The 22,256-nt window shown below is 37.5% G+C and overlaps 1 protein-coding gene across 3 annotated transcripts in view; it reads right to left on the reverse strand.

Moving 5' to 3' along the window:
- Positions 1-21,981, reverse strand: part of LOC127651749 (rho GTPase-activating protein 7-like) — a 137,111-nt gene extending 115,130 nt beyond the window's left edge. The window contains exons 1-4 of one of the 3 annotated variants that reach the window (XM_052137742.1): positions 21,785-21,981; positions 21,417-21,472; positions 18,428-20,003; positions 31-186 (exon numbers count right to left, since the gene is read on the reverse strand). In XM_052137742.1, the coding sequence (XP_051993702.1) occupies positions 31-186; positions 18,428-19,927 (1,656 nt within the window). In that variant the 5' untranslated portion in view covers positions 19,928-20,003; positions 21,417-21,472; positions 21,785-21,981. Of the gene's footprint in view, positions 1-30; positions 187-18,427; positions 20,004-21,307; positions 21,473-21,784 lie in introns of all 3 variants that reach the window. The other 2 variants (XM_052137741.1, XM_052137743.1) reach the window with 2 other exon arrangements.
- Positions 21,982-22,256: the final 275 nt, after the last annotated feature.

Here is a 22,256-nt window from a genome sequence, read left to right on the forward strand (position 1 = left end):
GCTGTTGCTGATTGGTGGCAAGCCACTCACAGAAATGATGTGCCTTTTTAGGTTGGGCGTGCCATTGAGGGAGGGGATGGAGCTTAAAGCATTTTCAATCTCCTGGTCTAACTGATCCAGCTTCATTATTAACAGAACCATAGAGTCCAAACGGGACCTCTCTATTTCTCTCTCCTCTCGTGAGCTCTGGAAAGAGAAAAACAGTTTAATCAGACTCCATTTAAGAAACTTAACATTAATCTGATCCTTCACAATGACAATTGTTAAAACATGTCACTGTGGACCAGGCACCGACTCGGATGAAGTCAGGACTTTTCCATACAAGCTGAGGCAACACTTCATTAGATTTAGTCTCTTTTTTCTAGTCATAATATGAGCTATTAAAAAGATGGAAATTGAAATTAAGTTATCCTTTACTCATGTGATTTCAATCCAGTATGTCTTTATTTCTTTCACAGAAAACATTTTTTGGTTATTTTTATATAAATCAAGTTATTTTGCAGAAATTTCCAGCTGCTGATTTTTTCCTCAAATCCCATTCACGTTTACCCACTTGGCACATCAAGATGCATCACTGCAACTTTGTCAATTTCCTTTAAAGGGATAGTTCACCCAAAAACGAAAATTCTCTCATGATTTACTCACCCTCAAAGTGTGACTTTCTTTCTTCTGCAGAACACAAATTTAGATTTTTAGAAGAATATTTCAGCTCCAGTAATCAATACAACTCCAGTAGTTAAATCCTTGTGTTCAGACACAATATGACAAGTGTGCATGAGATATAGATACATATTTAACAATTATTTTTATCATAAATTCTCCTCCCTGTCCAGTAGGGGGCGATATGCATGAAGAATGTGAATCACCAAAAACCAAAGAAAAATGTGAAAGTTAAAGTGGAGCCTGACTGAGCAGGGATGATGGACACATGGATTAAACCACTGGAGTCGATTATTTTTTGCTGCATTTATGTGGATTTTGGAGCTTCAAAATGTTGACACCCATGACACCCACTTGCATTGTGAGAATCTAAAGAGCTGAAATTCTAAAAATCATCATTTGAGTTTTGCAGAAGAAAGAAAATCATACACATCTGGGATGCCAGGAGGGTGAGTAAATCATGAGAGAATTTAAATTTTTGGGTGAACTCTCTCTTTAAAAGACATCAAGGTACTGATGCGAAAGGGAAGATTTTCAGCAAATAACAACTTGGTGCAAGTTGATGAGTAAATGATGCTAGAATTTTCAGTTTTGGGTCAACAATCCCTTTCTATGTCCTACAGAAAGAATGAAACTTTTTTATCTTCATACTTTGGCTTGTAAAATCACTTTGTGTGTAACTTCATGGTGCACAATGGCAGAATAAGTAAATGACTAAACCAGAGCTGCATAGCCATATTATAGAGGAGAAAGAAAAAGAGAGTGAGTGGGAGACAGAAGTTGTTCTGCTACTCAAGCACAGAGGAATGATGCTGGCACTTGCCCTGTGTCTGAACCAGGCCTGTGCAAACAGCCCCACACAAAGCAGGGCAGTGTGCAGAGGGCTTGCGTAGCTTGTTCTGGTATTTACCCCTAATACATGCTTGCCTGTCACATGCATGCAGCACATAGAGTGAAAGACAGCGTGCAAGTCTCTGCTAATAATGAGCTCACCAGAATTCAATCCATTGTCCAAAACACACATTTTCAGACACCTTGAAGGCCGTTATTAGGTTTTTTGGTTTATTACACTGCAGTATTTCATGAGAGAACACTGGTCATGAAGAGAACCAGTCATTTGGATGGCAAGCTTCTGTCATGACAGAGCGTCTAACCTGGAAAGCACATTGGCTACAGTTTGTTGTTTTCATACATGACTTCAAGAGCATCATTACAGTACTTCTAGGGTCATTGTGGTAAATATCAATGTCCTACATTAAAGAAAAATAGCCATACATTGCTGTAAGACAGATCTTTGGATAGAGGACACAACGATTCATGATACTTGATGCATGAACAAGAGTTTTTATTAATTATGTTAAAAACATTCAGCACAGCATTACTGTTAAAATAACAGCAATAATAACAATACTACAGTACTATGTGAAAAGTGATTTAAAGTACCATCTCTGTTGATACGACAGTTAACTGGAGATGTCTTTGGTAAGCAGAAGGTCAGGTCAGGTCATGATAAATGGAAAAAAAAATAAAAAATGGGAAAAGGACGTGTTTCACTAAAGAGATGGCAAGATTTTTATTACAAGAAAGCGTTTCTATTACAAGAAAATCACATTGGCTGTCAGAATGATGAAAGCACATGTCTATGTGGAGACTATCCAAGCACCAAGAATGACAAAAGTCACCAAAGAAAGTGGCATAAAAGTATAATCAATATGAAATTTTCCCCTCTGCAACTTCTCACTTATTCAAACTTGGTGATTTTTTGGCCCCAACCCTATTTACTTTCATCATATTAAAAAAGAACAGCATTGACAATCTCTTTTTGTTTTCCATAGAGGAAATAAAGCCATACAGGTTTGAAATGACATGAGGGTGAGACAATGATTCAATTTTATTTTTAGGTGTGATGTGTTGTTTTCATGCTAAAACTAATTACCACTTTACACAGGTCAACAGACAGGCAAACTGACATGCTTTCCTTTAATGTGTGTAAACACCTTTTTTCCCCTTTCTAAAATCATCAAAGTACAATTAGGACAGAAGCTCACATGATCCTGACACTCATGACACATCATCTGACAACAGGGCCACAAAACAGGGAAACGTCTCACATTAACACTGCACACAGTCTTGTGTGTGTGTGTGTGTGTGTGTGTGTGTGTGTATCCTGTGCTAATATCCTGTGCTATAAGAGGACCTACAGCCACAGAGAATATACTGTTTGTTTTGGACTGTAGCAGACAGTATTTGCCATTTCTTATTTACTTTTGGAAACACACACGCACGCACACAAACACAAACTTGTTTTTATATCATTATGGGGACTCTCAATAGACTTCCATGCATTATATGGATTTTATACAGATCTAATGATAATTTCTATCCCCTAACCCTACCCCTAAACCTCACAGAAACCTTTTTGCATTTTTACATTGTGGGGACATTTGACACACACGCATGCACGCACACACACACACACACACAAACACAAAGTCTCTCTCTAATAAATAATTATCTATAATTCTAAAAAAGAAACATTCCAAATTTAAATAAATAAATACATAAATTTAAAAAGTTTCAAAATTGTCACAAAAATAAATTCTAGATTAAATAGTTTCCCTTTTTTGGCTGCAGAAAAAGTCCTCTCCATCATTCTTGCGTCCTTCCTGTCTTGTGTGTAAAATCAGGTGCTACACTGACATCAGGTGGTGTGATGTGAGTAAGACACACTATGGCTATGGACATCCTTACAAGAAACACACTTAGACATTTGTTAGTTTGCACATATACTATTGTAGTGGCTTCCCATTTATATTCTTTGTTCGTAATATAAAAATTAAGCAGTGTTTTGAAATTGGCTTCAGTTCAAGGCCCACTTTCACTTTGGACATCATGTAGTGACTCAACACAGTACCAAAATTATATATTGTACAAAACTAAGCAAAAATGTCCTTGAAAACATACAGTTAATTAATAGGGACGCACAGCCTTTTATGACATCAAAAAAAGGTAAAGGAAGCATTCACTTCTCTCTTTTAAATGTTTAAAAGCCTATTCATTTTGCTACCCATGCACAATTACATAGTTAGCTGCATTTTTATTATTTGCAGTTTGGATTGTTTATCTTAGCTAGCCGCAACCAAATCAGACCTCCAACCCACCAGTTGAAAACCACTGCCCTAAAGCACATCCTGTGACATTTTTAGATGAATTTAGACATTTTTAACCATTGAAGCACCAATAAGAAGGCTTTGTCAGGGTTTTCTATTCTCCTGGCTACATTTTAAGAAATGTAATTTCCAAAAGGACAGCAAGCCATATGCACGTTCTCAAAACCGCAATTCACATTCACATGGCATGCCACTCACTACAGTGACCTTTCCTTGACATTTCGACTGAGCATCTGTTCATGTTTTAATCAGCTTCAATACAAAGTGTGAAATTGACTAAGAGCATATTTATTTGAATGTTACATTGAATCGCATTCCCCAAAGAATAACAGTGATTTTCAATACCAATTTAGCTGTATGCTATTTCATGCTATTATATGCAATTTTACATGCTGCAATCTCCAAAGACAGACCTGAAAAGTTCATAATGTTCGAAATGAGCATATATATATATATATATATATATATATATATATATATATATATATATATATATGCTCATTTCAAAATATATATATATATATATATATATATATATATATATATATATATATATATATATATTAGATTAGATGGTAAGCGAATTATCAGTTTTCATAGTCAACTTGTTGAATGCAGGATAAATGGCAGGAGTACAGACCTGAGTGACTTTGACAAGGGACAATTTGTTATAGCCAGACAACTGGGTCAGAGCATCTCTGAAATAGCAAGGCTTGTGGGGTGCCTCCGCTCTAGGTCCGAGGAGGGACAATTCACAAACCGGCAACAACGTGTTGGGCGTCCAAGGGCAACAAAGGCTATCCCGTCTGGTCTGAACCAACAGAAAGTCTACTGTGGCACAAGTCACGGAAAATGTTAATGATGGTTATGGGATAAATATGTCACAACACACAGTGGATCACACCCTGCTGTGTACGAGGCTGCATAACCACAGACCGATCAGAGTGCCCATGATGAACCCTGTACACCGTCGAATGTGCATACAATGGGCACGTGAGCATTGGAACTGGACCTTTGAACAGTGGAAGAAGGTCGCCTGGTCCGATGAGTCCAGTTTTCTTTTACATCACTTGGACGGCCGTGTACGTGTGCTCCATTTATCTTGGGAAATTATGGCACCAGGATGCATTGTGGGAAGACAACAAGGCAGTGGAGGGAGTGTGATTCTCTGGACAATCTTCTGCTGGGAAACCCTGGGTCCGGCCATTCATGTGGATGTCAATTAGACATGTGCCACCTGCTTAAATATTGTTGCAGACCAGGTAAACCTCTTCATGGCAATGCTAGTCCCTGATGCAGTGGCCTCTTTCAGCAGGATAATTCACCCTGCCACACTGCACACATTGTACGGGAATGTTTTGAGGAACATGATGAAGAGATCAAGGTGTTGCCCTGGCCTCCAAATCCCCCAGATCTCAATCCGATTGAGCATCTGTAGGATGTGCTGGACCAACAAGTCCAATCCACAGTTGCTCCACCTTGCAATTTACAGGACTTGAAGGATATGCTGCTAATATCTTGGCTTCAGGGATCTTGTAGATTCCATGCATTGGCCAGTCGGCGCTGTTTTGGTGGCATGCGGAGGACAAACTGCATATTAGGCAGGCTCATAAGTTTTGGCTCATCGATATATATATATATATATATATATATATATATATACAGTACATTTCTGCATTACATTTACATTTATGCATTTGGCAGACGCTTTTATCCAAAGCGACTTACAGTGCACTTATTACAGGGACAATCCCCCCCCCCGGAGCAACCTGGAGTTAAGTGCCTTGCTCAAGGACACAATGGTGGTGGCTGTGGGGATCGAACCTACAACCTTCTGATTGCCAGTTCTGATTACCAGTTAAGTGCTTTAGCCCACTACGCCACCACCACTCCAAGTATATATAATATTGCAGTCTGGAAGGCAAGACGCTTGAATACTTGGCTCATTCTGTTTGTAGAGTCCTTTTATGAGTCTGTGACATAATATTGTGTGTCATTGAAAACCTCTGTATTGTATGTATCTTTAGAAAGCAGTTTTCACTGTGGAGATATGAAAAAAGATGCTTATGTTTGCTTAACAAGGCCTTAAATGACATTGAGCAGAGTAAAATGAAAAAGGAAAAAAGTAATGATTCAGAGTTTGGGTGTGTACACAAACACACAGCTTGTTGTATCTCTATTATTCCTAATGTCTTGTGACTGCCTCCCAATTTATTTTCCAATTAGCATTGAATTAGCCTGTCAGAGTCAATGCTTTGCTTTTGGATTTGCTGAGGTGAGCCAGAATTGTGTGTGTGTGTGTGTGTGTGTGTGTGTGTGTGTGTAGAGAGAGAGAGAGAGAGAGAGAGAGAGAGAGCCAGTTGCATAAATGCCTAAGCTTTTCCATGACACACTTAATCAGAAACACTCATAAACACACCATATACAGTACACACATAGACCTCTGTTTACTCTCTTGTGTTCAGTATAGTTCTATCTCTGACACAAGGGATGTCTGTGCAAATATTTTTTTTAAATGTCTCATTTTAAAATGTCTTTTTGTGTCTTCTACGGGTCACATTCCTACAGCCCTCTTCCTGTTTTGAGATGACAGAATTCCCACACTGTGAGATCTCCTAGAATCCTCCACTCTTCCTCTTTCCCACATATCTCTAGGGAATGCACTTATAACCAACTCAAATCCGTCCTGAGTGATCCTGCTGATCTTCCCTGAAGGCTTCGACATGCATCTGAAGCGTTTTCAGCAGAGTGACACATCACTGGTTAGCCAATCATCTGCTAAAATAAAACATAAGCTGACAGTAGCCAACTACAGTCTATTTTCCTGCAGTAGCTAGACATGATTAGAAGGAGAGCCAGAAATTTGTCCAGACACATGGTAAGAAATGTCTAGATGCTATGTGACAGTTTCAAGCCTTCTTAACACTGTTCTGAATTTGCAGATTTGTATTGTACATCTGCAGAATGATCACAAAACCTGTGCATCAACTCTTTGTCCAGACTCTCGTCATCTCTTGAATGGACTACTGCAATGCTCTTCTAGCATGTGCAATAAAACCTCTGCAAATGGTCCAGAATGTGTCACATTTAGTTTTCAACGAGCCCAGTAGAACATGAATTACACCTCTCACTTCACTTCATCAAGTTCAAGGCAGTGATACTTGCATATCAACAGTTTTCCTGACCAACAACTAGGTGCTGCCATGATGATTCTTATTGTGCTGGACTTTATTCTGGTTGTGATCTCCATGAGAAGCAATGTAAAAACAACCGAAGCGAGTGATCCAGATGAACAACAACAACAATTTGATCAAATTTGATAGTTGGGGTAAAAATTAGTTCAGGGTCAATTTGTGCAAATGATAGCTGGCATATTAACTAGTAGATAATGATATCAACGTAACTAACCTTGAGCCAGTCAAATGTTAATTCACTTATTCCCTGTCATAATACACTTCACGCTACATTCACTCCTTTTAAAACGCACCAGAACACGGGAGAACATAAGCTCATGCAAAGAAATTTCACTTGCCACTTGCATACAAATGTTTACTCTGAATCTGGATGCTGAGATGACGTGGTGTGAGCAATAGAAGCTGGCATGGTCAGTACATTTCAACATTTTGAATATAATATTATTTGCTAGTTGTGTGTTATTTGTCTTTATTAAAACCAGAAGTCCTTGCGTGTGACATCATGTTCTTGTTCGTTGTGCTGTCCGATATAATTTAGCATACTCAAAGCCTAGTGTGACCGCCCTTAACTCTTAAATTACATTAAAAAACTGCACTCTTCTCTTACTTTTGCTACACTTTCTTAACATCATCTCTGTTCTAGCCTGTACTTTTCTGAACAATTCTGTCACTTTGTATTACCCCTAAAGGTGAATTGCTTACATTGTTAAATTCCTCATTTGAAGCTGATTTGTATAAAAGCATCTGCCGAATGAATAAATGTAATGTCACTGTGTGAATACTGAACATCTTTCATGACCAAAGTAAGCAAGTTAAATATTTTGTTACAGCAAATGAAAGAAAATACTCAAATTATCTGCTTACAATATATAAGTTCACACTTTAAAAGATGCCTAATTTAGTATGACTCGTGTTCTTTCAAAAATGCATAAGTACTTTGGCACAGTCAGCTTGTAGTGTAACAATTTCATATGATCAACCATTGAAAAATGTCACAGAAACACACCCACTAATGTATGCACTATACAGTATATCTTTCTATTATCTATTTGATTAAAAAAAACTTTAGATCATAATATCCCAGAACCAAAACAGATTGAATGCAGTATAAGAAAATTCTACATTATTGTGTTTGAAAAAATTAACATAACCTCATAAGGTATTTTCAGGCAAAGGCATCGGTTTAAAACATTCCTTTTTTAAACTAATTTACTTCAGTATCTGACATATTTTGCTAGGTATTTGACCCAGGTCATGGACATGACATTACTGCATCATGTGACTGGAGCAGATGTCCATGTTGAAGTGGGTCAGAGACTGAGTGCATTGAGTGCATTATGAGAAAGAGCCTCAGCATTTCCTTCCCAATTATTGTGTTGGATATTTTTTAATATGGTCAGTCAATGCTAGACTGTTGCGAGGCACACAGAGAAATCCTTTATTCTGCTTTGCCTTACTTCAGCTCTGTGGACACAGCAACTACCAGAGGGGGTTATGTGATAAGCAAGTCTTAGTTTAAATTCTACAAAATCTAGCATGTACATCTAAAACTTTTATAATTTAAGGTTGTGTTTAAAACTGCAACAGTACCATTTTAACGTAAACATGTTCACCTTCCCGTCTGGCGGAAGCATGGTACAGCAAATGTACCAGATTGTAATACCATGGTATTTTTGTGATATATGATGATATATGAGGATAATACATTATTACCATATAAATTGGTCCCAAAACGTATTTGGGCACTTAAGCTACACTTTAAAATAAATGAGTGTATTTGCATCATATAACAAATAAGCAAATCAAGGAACATTTATTTGAAAGAAATATAGCTCAAACATACTTATCAAGCAAAAAGGGGTTTGTTAGGTTTCAAGATAATAGATCTACAGTATAGCTCTGAGGAAATTTGTCTGCAGATGCTACTTGATTTAATTTTGATATCTAATGCAATATAATTCATAAATTCTAAAGTCTGACTCAAGTGACTTAATTGGTGCATGTATATGGTATTTATATGGTATTACAACTTTGAAGAATACCATGATATTAACATGGTATCACGTCCAAAAAAATTGTCTTTACAGTCTAAACATGAAACACACTGTTGTGGTCATGTGGTGGTGACATGTGTTCAGTCTTCCATATACTAAAGCAGTAAGTGAAGAGCATCACAAGACACTGCTGCACACACACACACACACATGTTTGGTTTCCGTGTTTTATGGGGACTTTCCATAGACATAATGGTTTTTATACTGTACAAACTATATATTCTATCCCCTAAACCTAACCCTATCCCTAAACCTAACCCTCACAGAAAACGTTCTGCATTTTTACATTTTCAAAAAACATCATTTAGTATGATTTATAAGCTGTTTTCCTCATGGGGACCGACAAAATGTCCCCACAAGGTCACAATTTTCAGGTTTTACTATCCTTATGGGGACATTTGGTCCCCATAAAGTAATAAATACACGCTACACACACACACACACACACACACACACACACTTGTGTTTCCATGTTTTATGGGGACTTTCCATAGACATAATGGTTTTTATACTGTACAAACTTTTTATTCTATCCCCTAAACCTAAACCTAACCCTTCCCCTAAACCTAACCCTCACAGAAAACTTTCTGCATTTTTACATTTTCAAAAAACATAATTTAGTATGATTTATAAGCTGTTTTCCTCATGGTGACCGACAAAATGTCCCCACAAGGTCAAAAATTTTGGGTTTTACTATCCTTATGGGGACATTTGGTCCCCACAAAGTGATAAATACACGCTCTCTCACACACACACACACACACACACACACACACACACACACACACACACACACACACACACACACCCACCGATACACACTAAGGTCAAATACAGTTTGAAGAATAAATTGCACTTTAAGTTCTTTCGTTACACATGCTGCTTCTGAATCAAGCCTCATGTCCTGTTTTGATAGTTGCCGGTACACATTTCTAATCTTGTTTTGGTGGTTGGCTCTGATATAAAGCTTTTCATAATGGAATAGAGTTCTAATCTCTTGACCCAGATTTGAATCCCCAATTCAATCCTTTAATGAGAGTTCTAGCAACTGAAAATAAAAGGCACTGCAACTAAAGTGAACATAAGATACTTAAAGTACACAAGGGCCTTTAGTAGGCAGTTTCAACTCTTTCAAAGTGTTTAAAACATAGATGAGGTTACTAAGATTACTAACATACCTGTAGATTACTAAGCTTGAGAGAAAGGAACATGCTGAAATGCATTTTGTCCTTACGGAAAATCTTGAGTTTGACAAACTTGCTGCAACCCCCGCGGTTGAAGCTGGAACAGTTGATACTTGAATTGGCACATGTGAGCTTCAGTTTTGAGGTGAAATGTCCAAATATTGGTGCCAAAAGCATGGCAAGTTTTAATTGATTTCATATGTATATGGTGTTTTATATACTTTAACCTAAAGTATATACAGTATATCATAAACCTAACCATCAGTGGAGTAAAACAGCGAAAATGCAACCTCTTAATTACACACACCATTGTTTATGTGAACATAAATACTTCCTGGTTCCCACAGGTCAATAATCTGTGTTTCGGAGGTTGCTTGTGCTGCATGCTATCAATTGGGCTAGAGGGATAGGTATTTGTATAGATGCAAACATTTTTAATGTGGGATGCCACCTGTCAGTAATTTAGCAGAATGTGTTTCGATTGCAGGGTACATGAACTTTTGGAAGCAACATGTTGGAAAATTACCTTAAAATGAATAATTCTTGGAACCCAAGAATCTATGGTTGAAAATATCAATGAGGTTAGGGGGAGGGCTCTTTTGACTTGTAAGTAAGCTATTTCCTAGCAACCACCCAGAAAACCCAAGTAACTGTATCTGAAGGCACTAAAAACACTCAGAACACCTTAGGAACTTAGACATGTCCTGCTAACATCCCAAAATATTAGCATTCAACGAGCAAGCTTCACTCAACACTTTTTTTTCTTCTATTGTTTTTCCATGAATTCTTAAATTGCGTCCCTACCAGGTTAACTTTACCAGCAAGACTTCTTAGGTTAACAAGATTTACTAGCTGGTGAACAGCATGGCTATGCTGGTCCACCAGCAACAACAACTCCAGACCAGAACTTATCAGCATAAACAAGTCTGGAAATCCATGCATATCTATACTGGTCTTGCCAGCAGGGCTGCTCTGGAAAATTTGAACAGCCCAATGCAAAAACAGCTGTATTCATCAGGGAGTCAATTATGAGAATGATTATCACCATTAATATCTTTATCATCATTCCTGTACCCTGACTCAGTCTAATTATCCTTCTGTTTCTAAGGGTGAGTGAAAATCAATCTATAAACACAGTATAAAGTAAAAAATTTTTTTATAACTTTGCAAATGTATTAAAAAGATAAATCAGATATATCATATTGACATAAGTATACAGACCCTTAACACAGTACATAGTTGAAGCACCTTTGGGAGCGAATACAGCCTCATGTCTTTTTGGGTATGACCCGACAAGCTTTGCACACCTGGATTTTGGAATCTAAACATGGAAAAACTGGGGTCGATGGACGCGCCGGCGCGTCCTGCTGGATATTTTAGTCATTACAACAGAAACAACTTAAAATACTCTGTCATTTTTGGGTATACAGATAAGTGTAAGACATCATTAGAGACTATAAAGGGTCTACTTTTATTTGTGTACACTCACAATAACAACAAAATCTTGTGCTTTTGTAAAATAAAGAAAATAAAAAGGGTGAGCTTTCAGCAGTCTCTGTGTTCACGAGCATATTTCTGAAACACATCATGGAAAACACAAAATTGAACTGAAACTCCACGAATACTTATCACACAAACATAATGTGGCAGGGCGGAGGGCGGGGCCGGGTCATGATCCTACCCAGTCCCGCCCTCTGCCCTGCCACACATATGTCTAAAGAAAGCTTAAAATGTCTACTTTTAAATAAAACAATTAAAATTTAAAACAAATATTCTCCTGCAATGCAATCTGTTTGAAACAAAGCGATGTACAGTTTTTACTTTGCGATCTAATTATCTGTAATGTGATCCCACCCACCAGCAGAGCGCACCATTCATACGCTAATGGGATACAATTTCAGAGGAGTAAGTCATTGAGTTTTAATTAGTTGACATGCTATTTTATATAAACATGTACATATTTTACTAGTGGGACTGTTTCCAGACTTGCCAGCCAGGATTCAGAGTATTAACATTTGAAATATGTCCTAATAAGCAAGTTTTAGTTACATTTAAATGCTGTTTCTGCTAAAGCAGGTATTTAAATTGTATGCTGTATAATATAAATATGATATGTAATATGCTTGTGCTTGCAAGCATATTACATGCAATAATAGGTGCAATAATAGGTGTAAATGAGTAAAATGCACTTTAAATATGCCCATATTAGAAAATCACCATCTTATAATGATGTCTGAAGGATCATGTGACACTGAAGACTGCAGTAATGATGCTGAAAATTCAGCTTTCATCACAAATTGCATTTTACAATATATTCAAATAGAAAACTGTTCTTTTAAATTGTAAAAAGAGTTCAGAATATCAATGTTTTTTCTGTATTTTGGATCAAATAAATCCAGTTTTTGTGAGCAGAAGAGACTTCTTTTAACGGTAGTGTAGGTCTAAAATTAAGTAAAGTCTTTATGTAAAGAAAATATATAGTCAGATTACTTTTTTAACTTAAAACTTGATTTTGATCATTAAGTCTCCTCACATTCATTCTCTGTCCCTCATTGACAGGCCCAGGGGAGGGTCTTTGTCTCTCATTTGTGAATTACAATGAATATTCATGATCATTCACACCTTATCGCATATTACCTTTCAACACAAAAATTGTCTTACAAAAGTTCAATTACTATATTGTTTTGTATGAATGAGTGATCAGGATGGTTTTCACATCATTTTGTAGCAAAAACTCTAGGCTACAAGATCCAGTTCTCAAAAGTCTTGTGGACAAATGCTTATTATCTGTTATATGACCTTATTTCAATGACCTATTTTCAAAAAACTAAAGACCAAAAAACCATGCATAAACGTTATTTTCTCAAAAATACAAACCTCTACACACATGTTGCTCACATATTATTGTAGCCCAGTTTTTGCTGAATACAGTGTTATCAGACTTTAGCCATTAATATGTTTTTAAGCAATGGAAAAAAGCACAAATGTCAAGGCATGTCAAAACTTCTCCAGAGCCCAAAATACCCTCAGACCCCAGAGGGTTAAAGGTGAAGTGAGGGATTTTTATTGAGGGGGGAGTTCTAAACCTCACTAAATTTACATTTTTCTTATTTTCTAGAAGCAATTTTTTGCAGGAAAATAATTTGCAGATTGCACAAATTTCCGTTATGTAGTTTGGCCCTACACACACATAAACACAGACAACATAGATAGACATAGGGAGTGATTGTGATCTCAGACATTTGCTCAATATGGGGGAGTGATTTACTCTGGATTGTGCCACTTCAAATGTTCCAAAAATCTCAAATCACCACACTCAATCCAGCACTTGCAATAAGTGTGTGCAATACCATACATGAAAAGGGATTTACCTCAATTACCATCTTTCTCATTACTGTATATCATCAACATTACTGTGTTTTTCCATTTTCGAGAGAGCAAACATGTGATTATTTTTGCTCTCCCTATCTATTAAAAAAACAAAACAGCTTAGACCTGCAATAACTAACATGCTGTTCCAAGCTGGTTAATGCTGGTCTGGCTGGAGCTTCTATACTGTTATACAGCCGCAAAACTTGGCTGCTGAACGTGTGTTACTAAGGAGGGGCTTGCAGGTGCTTCAGCCACACTAAGAAAGTCCATAGCACCCCCTTAACATCCCTAACAAATTTATGTTAGCCTATTCGTAATGATGAGAAACATTTTCCCTGACCATTTTTCAGCAATCATGCATTGTGTAGGCTAGCGTATTTCTGTCTGCTGATTCAATCAATTCAGTCTTCTACTGCCAAAGCAGGCTACTCTTTTGAAAGACAATTTTGTGAAACTTCAGCTATGCCGTCTTTTTAGTATTTTAGAAATATTTAGCCCATACATGTGTGCTACACAGTGGTACTCAAGAATAAATAAAAATGCTACTCTCAAAGTAACCAGAATTGAATGCTTTAGTTCAGTTTTTGCAACAAAAAAATACAAAATAATAATTTTATCTGGAGAAGCATGCCCTGGACCCCACTAGACAACAACAATACAATACTTTCTTTAATTTATGTGAGACCTCTTCCTCTGGAATTGCATTGACTTTTACACTGAGTGACAGACAGGTAATGGCGTAGCAATTTTTAGTCACTGCATGCGAACAGATATTAAAATTGCTTGTTCGTGCCTAGTTTAATTAGAATTAAACATCACCATGGGCATCACCATAGCACCGGCAAACAAAATTATCTGGTGTCGCCCATGCCGGTGAAGCTCTTTGTCCAGCATGATCTTTCTGGTAAAGCTGGTTGACCAAGGAAGTCTTGCTGGTTAGGCTAGTTAAGAAGTATGGTGGGAACACCAGCACACCAGCATCTCATGTTGTAGATCAGCAGCCAAAACACAACATATACTGGTAACCAGCGATGCTGGTCTTTTCAATAGTGAATACAAGCCTTTTATATCTTTACTTTAAAACGTTTTTCATTTATAGAGGAGATTGTTGGAACAAGTGGAATGCTTTTTGTCCTCATTATACCTCTATGTCAAACATAAGGCCCTTCCCCACTGCAGGTACTAAAGCCAGTTTTAGGCACTAGGACTAGTACTTATCATTGTTTTCACACCTGAGGAAGTATAGTTCCTCGAAGCTGTTTTAGGGACATTTTTAGCTCCTACTCCAGGGTAGGTACTTAGGAAATGGGAGGTGCTGTAGCCTGTGATTGGTCAAAAACATATGACACACAAAGCATTGAGAAACTCGAGGAGTCGACAGTCGCCATTTGTAAACAAACTAGCTGCTAGCCTGCTACACAGAGGATTGCACTAATTCCTTTAACAGAAATAAAATAGCATAACTTGCATCAAGACGTCTTTTTTAAGTATATGAGTGAGTATTTCAGTGCAGTAATTAAAATTTATGTTGGGTCATAAAAGCCTTTATTGTAAAAGATTGTGTTGATAAATAGATATATATTGCATTTTCAACATGTTGTCCGCTGAGTTTGGGGTGTTCTCTGTTGTTAAAGAGTGCCTTCACCGCATCGTCTCATCTCTCACTCTGGATTCAGGGACATTGCACACATGGCTAACGTGCCCCGTTTAAACTGTAACCTGAAGACACAGTCTGCAACCGAAAACTGGAAAATTCTGCATTTGCAGGCTGTATAAAGCGGTAGGATAAAGGTGTGTTTTAAATTGTTCAGAGACCAGTTTTCCTAAGAGTTCCATTCATTCAAAAATGCCATTGATTAAACCATTAACTGATTACTGCTTACATTTTCGATGCAGCCAAATTTCATAGAAAACAGCCCTAACAAAAGTGTAGCTCCAATCAGTGCCTCCTTGTCGGTATTATTGATGTTGCTATTGAATAGCTTGTGCAAACAACGGCGAAAGAAAAATTGGTGATACTAGATTATGTCACTACTGGGGTTACTTTGGTGAGTGCAAATGCAAGAGGGGAAAAGTCTCCACGGGTGTCCCGTTCCTCTTAAGAGCTCTCATCTAGAAATGTACTAAAGGAAAAGTATCAGAACTGTAGGTGGGAAAGGGCCTTTATACAGTATTCCCACACTCAAGGACTCCCATTGTTCACTCTATCCTTGAACTACTAATAGGTCATGTTTCCATTAGCAGTAGAATAGAGTTGTTCAGGCCCTTAAATGGTTTGCATTCACTCCAGCGCTCCGTAACAAACACAAATCCCCACAAGAACTCCAGCCACCAGCCCTGGATTTCAGCCTCACAAATAAGTGACAATTACACTGCATGGAGTGTTGTGCATGGGCTCTGTCTAATGGATCCTGCTGTATAAATAATGACTGTGTTTTGGATGATGCCTCCAGGGTGTTGTGGAATAGGGCAAGGATGAATAAACCCAGAAAGATATGAGAGACTTTACCTAAGGGACTGAGGGACTGAGGTTGGAAAGGTGAGCCGCTGTCAATCACCTATATTAACACATGCACACAACCACATAAAGATGAAAATATACAGTACAAATACAGTACAAATACATATAAGAACACCCACAACAGGTTGTGCACACACCTCTCACACATCATGAAACATAACAGTATGCTCACAGAAATGGGCACACATTCTTACACTCTATTTATGCCCTTTTAGGTCTTGTGTGATGGTAGATTCTTGGACTGTTGGACATTCCAAAGATGTCCATGGCCAGAGATGTAAGCCGCTGTGATGTCATTATTTTCAAAAGCATGTGGCAGAAAGCAGGCAGAATAATTTAGGATGTGGTGTTTGAAAAGCTTAGGACTTTATAAATGTCTTTAATAAGAACTATATATACAAGCAAGCAAAAACATGGAGTAGAAAGAAAGGTAAGTGTCTGCAGAATAAACATGCTGGAATTTGTTATTTTACCACTTTCTATTCAGTCTCATGAGAAGTTGTGCTATATTAGATGAGCAGTAAGCATTAGCTTAATAATGAGAATGTAGATTTATACATTTGAACCCCCATGTAACAGTGATATTATAGTCCCTAAATATGGCCTGGGTCCCTCATTCAATGTAGGTCAAATGCTGCCTTTTCACTCTCCAACACTCGCATACTGTCCATTTTCACAAAAACGTTCTTTACAAAGGACTGTATTCTTTGCATAGGAAAAGGCACGATTGTGACACATAGGACAAAAAATAAAATAAATAAAAATACAATAAAATGAAGCTTTGAAATAAGTCAGTAATTTTGTTGGTTTTGTGAGTTTTTATCTCAGGGCTGCTATCAAACTGTACCAGACTTCAACTTTCATAACCGTCCAATCTGCTCAAGTGTTTAGAATACTTTTTAGGAAAAAAAACCTTGAATTTTTCTCACTTCACACTTACAGTTTTGAATGAATAAAACGTACATTACATTCGGTTAGATTATCACACAGTATCTAGTCACACAAGTTAAATATATTTAAATGTCTCCGAAACTCAAATTGGATCTAAAAATTTTGCATACACAGATGGTCGGAACCCCATGCAGCCATTAAAAATAACTGACTTCCAGTATATTGTTTGACAGATTTTGACAGGTTTTATCATCCTCCTGGCTAAAAACATAAACATTAGGCCCTGCTTACACCTGGAAATGAGATGCATTTTGGATAATACGATTACAAGTAGACAGACGAAACACAACACCCTTTACACCTGGTCATACTAGTATTCAAATTTTTCGGGGAGGGTCTCTGATTTCACAATGACATACATCAATCACTATTTCACTGTATTAAAGAGTAAAACAGTCAAAGATGTTGATGGGGTCAAATCCTAAAATCTTCTGGACCCAGTTAACACCTTATTTAGCATCATCCCATTTCAAACAAAGCATCCAAAATGCATCTTAATACCTTTACAAGCATCACAGTTTTAAGTGTCATTCATGTACATAGCTTTCTAAAACACAGTGTGGGACAAGTTATGTTCCAAAGGTTTATACTAGGGTGAGGTGTTTTGAAAAATCCCTTATTCTCAGTGTGAGCAATACTTATAGTGATTCTAGCCTAAGCAAGCACTAATAATCAATCATACATGCTGGAGCTGTGGCCTCATGGTTTGTGCATATTCTCCTGACATTGTTAAACTGTGATGCTCATGTGGGAGATGCAGGTCTGACAACTTTAAATCCAGTCTGTGTTCTTTTGATTTCATTCCCCTTCTGCCTCACCCCCAGAACTGTCTCCTCTCTAAGGTCTCAATACTAAAAAGTTATAAAACATTCCCCCAAATTAAATTACTTATGAACGTACTGTAGATAATATAGTGTTTAACATCAACATACTGTGTGTGTGTGTGTGTGTGTATGTACAGTAGCTTGCCATGTGTATTCTATTGTATATTGTATAGCTATATTTATACATTTCAAATTATGTGTATTCTTAATTACTTTGTTATGGACAATTTATCTGGAAATTCCCCAAGAATTTCCCTTACTGACTGATGACCTTCATAGACAAGACACACTGAATACCAGAAACATTCTCATGGGAATTTCTTCATTTACAGTTTATATTAACCACATTTTTCTTCTTTGTTTAATTTTCTTTTCTTTGAGTATAAGTAAAACTGTGGACCCAACAGTTTTTTAAGATGTTGACTATTATGGAACAATCAAAACAATACACATTGATGTTTACTGACCAAAAAAATAAAAATTAAAGAATATCTTACCTTCCTTCTACGAAGTTTGACGAGGGAGCCTTCAGATTTTGGGAACATTTCATGGTCTTTGGATGTATTTGTAGTTTGATTTGTTTTATGTTCCTCATAGAGTCCCTCAGGTTGAGATCCTCCTCTAGTTGGGCCTGGCTCTGCCCTGACTCCATTATCTGTTAAAGGTGTTTCATTGATTAACAGATGTTCTACAGGTTTGGACCTATGTTCCTTTCTTCTTGAGCCGTGAACCTCAGTATATGAGGTTTCAGACTGGGTTGTCAAATTCTCACTATCACAAGAGTTTCTTAACTCTCTAGATGTTGGACATTCTGGCATATCTGCTGTGATCTGAGCAGAAGCATCCTCTCCCAAATCATGTGAGGGTCCCTCGTGTATGGTTTGAAGTTTTGAGAAGCAGTTTTGCCACTTTTCTATGGTGTCAAATTGTCCATGTGATTCCACTAGAGAAGTTTCACCAGTGGGTTGACAAAGGCTTCCAATTTTGAACATCTCAGGATGATAACTCTCAAAAAGGCCATCAGCCTCTTGGTTTCCATTGTTTTGTGGACCCTGTGGGATGTCATTAGCATCAGTTATATGAAGAGTTGATGTTAAACCCTCAGTTGCACAGTTATGGACCATTGTTTCATCTGTGTATGAGCATTCAACTTTGACAACTATTAAAGTATCCTGTTCAGAAGTTTCACAACATTGCCCTTGCACAATATTGTGTGTGTCAGCAGTTTTCTGTTGTGAATCAGAGGTGGGAGGTGGAGTATTTATGTCTGTGATCGGGCTTATGACACTCATGTGTTCACATAACAAGTTCTGACTTCCCTCTGTTTTGTTGTTTTCAAGTAATTCTATAAAAGTTCCACTTTTGAAAGTTAGTTCAGAAGAGTCTTTTATAGAGTTAGTTAAAAATATAGTGTCCTTAGTCTTCAACACATTTGATAAATCACCCGTTTCCTCTATTTTAGCCAACACTGTGTTAGGAAGCACACAAAGTGACAGTTTTGGGGGAGCAGACACTTCATCCTTGTTGAGTTCCTTATTATTATGATCTTCATTGTGAGTTTGCAAATTTCCCAAAGCGGACTGTTGTAATTCATCTTGATCTGCCACACTATCTGAAGCTAGCTTGTTGTCTTGGCCAATCTTGTGCCTTGCTGCCTCATTTATTCCATCTACAGTCTTTCTCTCAGGTGTCAATAGTCGATCCCTTTCGCCTTCATTGCTACGGGGAGCTCCATCCTTAAAATCCTGTACCATTGTCTTTATCCATTTTGTGCCCTCTCCCACATCATTCTTTGAGCAGGTTAGCATCCAAGGCTGGTGATGACCACACTCGGGCAATGAGGCACACCTGACCCTACCATGCCGCCCAAAAGATGCCTCTTTGTCCCCATTAACAGCATGGCAGCAGACCAAGTCTAGGTCATCATAACTGTACTGAAGTCCTGAGCTTGGGGTCACTTGGTCCTCCCAGCTTTTCTTCCCTGTGGAAACAAGCATGGCCAGATCCCTCTGCTAGCCCATACAGTCTTATTACAACAGTCCACGAAAAGCACAAAACCAGACACAGGTCCTTCTGCAGCGAGAGAAAGAGAAAGACAAAGACAAAGAAAGAGAGACAGAATGTCTTAATTTAATATCACTCACTTCTGTTAAATGACAAGCAGAGAAAATAAACCTCAAAAGGCTTATGAATGAATCTGACATTGAGCCTCAAGTGCTCTTAGACTTGTTTAGTCCAAAGAGTCTGGGCAGTGTTATACACAGTGTCTATGATGCACATTTGACAACTTATGATGCCACTAGCCTCCTGAAGATAATACATACTAGAGCTGTGTATTGATTAAACATTTTTAACTAATTAATCACACAATTTTCTGTGATTAATCATGAATAATCATTGTACATTACAAATATGGTACAAATAGAATCATGCATATATTTACTTTATACTTTGTCTCAAAGAACTTCCAAGAAATTGGTTAGTCATCATACATTTTATTTATTTAAATATTTACATCTGAAGTTTTTGCTGATAGAGTAAATAAGACTTTTTTACAGGCACACATACATTTGTTTACACAAATATATGTACACGTGCCAGAAAATCAGTAGACATGCTATAATCAAAAGTTGGACAAACTCTTCTGGCATTTTCCGGTGGATAGATTGAGCAGATTAAATTAATATCAAACTTTATTGGCAAGATAAATTCAAGTATACTAAATACATTTGGATATAAAACAATTTGAACGCTGAAGATTTATTCGCTAAAGTTTAAATCTCAAAACTACTATTTACTAAAAACATGTTCTTGCATGAACATGCAAACCACTATGAATGAGATTCTCCCATAGCACTCTTGAATGCGCAACAGACGTCAAGATTTTAACAAAAAAAAAAAGCTAGAAGAGAGGGACTATCAACTGCATTTGAATTGAAAAGACGGACCGTCTCATTTTGTGTTCTGCACTAGACAGAAGGTCATAAAGGTTTGGAATGACACGAAGGGGAGTATATTATGACAAAATTGTAATTCTTTAAGATTTACAATTCCTGCAACATCAAGAAAAATAAGACAGAATTGCAAAAGCAGATTCCAAATGCAGTGCTTTCAAACACAGCTGTAAGACTCAATTCTGCCAAAAAAAGAAAAAAAGAAGACAAATCACATTTAACCTTGCGCCAACCACTGAGTCATCCAAGCATTTCACCAGACCATCCACCCACTCATAAGTACAGTAAGACTTCTCTACTTTTTTCCTTAAGACATTTTTCAGTGAATAGCCACCAAGGGCTGACTTCCCTTTAAAATTGATGAGAAGGAAAGTTCCAAAATGGAAAGAAGTGCAGTAATAAAAGACCATTGGGAAACCTCACAGCATGGTAAAATGGCAGGAGCTCTTATAGTCCCTTAGGTCTGACAGATCTTCATGACATCTAAGTGAAGTTTTCGGTTATTGGATAGCTTTTAGTGAAGGTCCTTTACCACGACATTCCTCACACATCTGTCCAGAAGTTACTCCCTTTGTGGGACATCTGGTCCTGGGGTCCAGAGAGAGAGAGAGAGAGAGACTAGAGAGCTCAGTTTACTTTTTCTTTTCACTGATTATATGTTTTCGATAAAGACACTTATCTTGCCTTAAAGAAAGATTGTCATTAGTTGCTCACGTCATTGACATCCTGAATTTACTTTGTGCATGTTTGGTAATGTTTGAGTTGGTTTAGGAGCTAAAATGAATATAAAGAGCATATTAGAGTAACTAAATGTCTTAATTTGTAAACACAAGGCTAACATGACAGTATATCATGCACAAAAAATCAAAAGCATAAGATGTTAAGTCTGAGCTTTAGTACCTGGATGGTTCTCCTCTTCTTGTCTTCTACCTCTTCATCTCCTCTCCTCTCAGCCTTTTGATTGTCACTTTGTGTTTGCACTGACGGTCTGTGGGGATGGAGCAGCCAGTTACCTACTCTCCCTGCCATGCGGTGAGCTCACCCTCTGACACAGCTGGCTCTGTTCTCCAGTCAGCCTGGACACTGAGGTCATGTGTCTCCAGGGATCAAAATCTTTTCTTTTGGTCACATGCAATCAAAGTCCTGTAAATAAAGTTTTGGCATCCAAAAGAAGGGAAATGTGGATAGGCAAGAAGATCTAAGAAAGCGGTGTACTATATAATTCTCAAAAGTGAGAAATAAGCATGAATCCATGCTTGAACCATCAAAATTGGCACTTCAGCATGATTCTGTTGATAGATCAAGTGTTCAACTGTTAGAACGGCAGTACTTCAGCAGATTTACCATCCATAACTGGTTCTGCAACTAATTT

This window comes from Xyrauchen texanus, chromosome 11 (assembly GCF_025860055.1).
Source record: "Xyrauchen texanus isolate HMW12.3.18 chromosome 11, RBS_HiC_50CHRs, whole genome shotgun sequence".
Classification (NCBI taxonomy): domain Eukaryota; kingdom Metazoa; phylum Chordata; class Actinopteri; order Cypriniformes; family Catostomidae; genus Xyrauchen; species Xyrauchen texanus.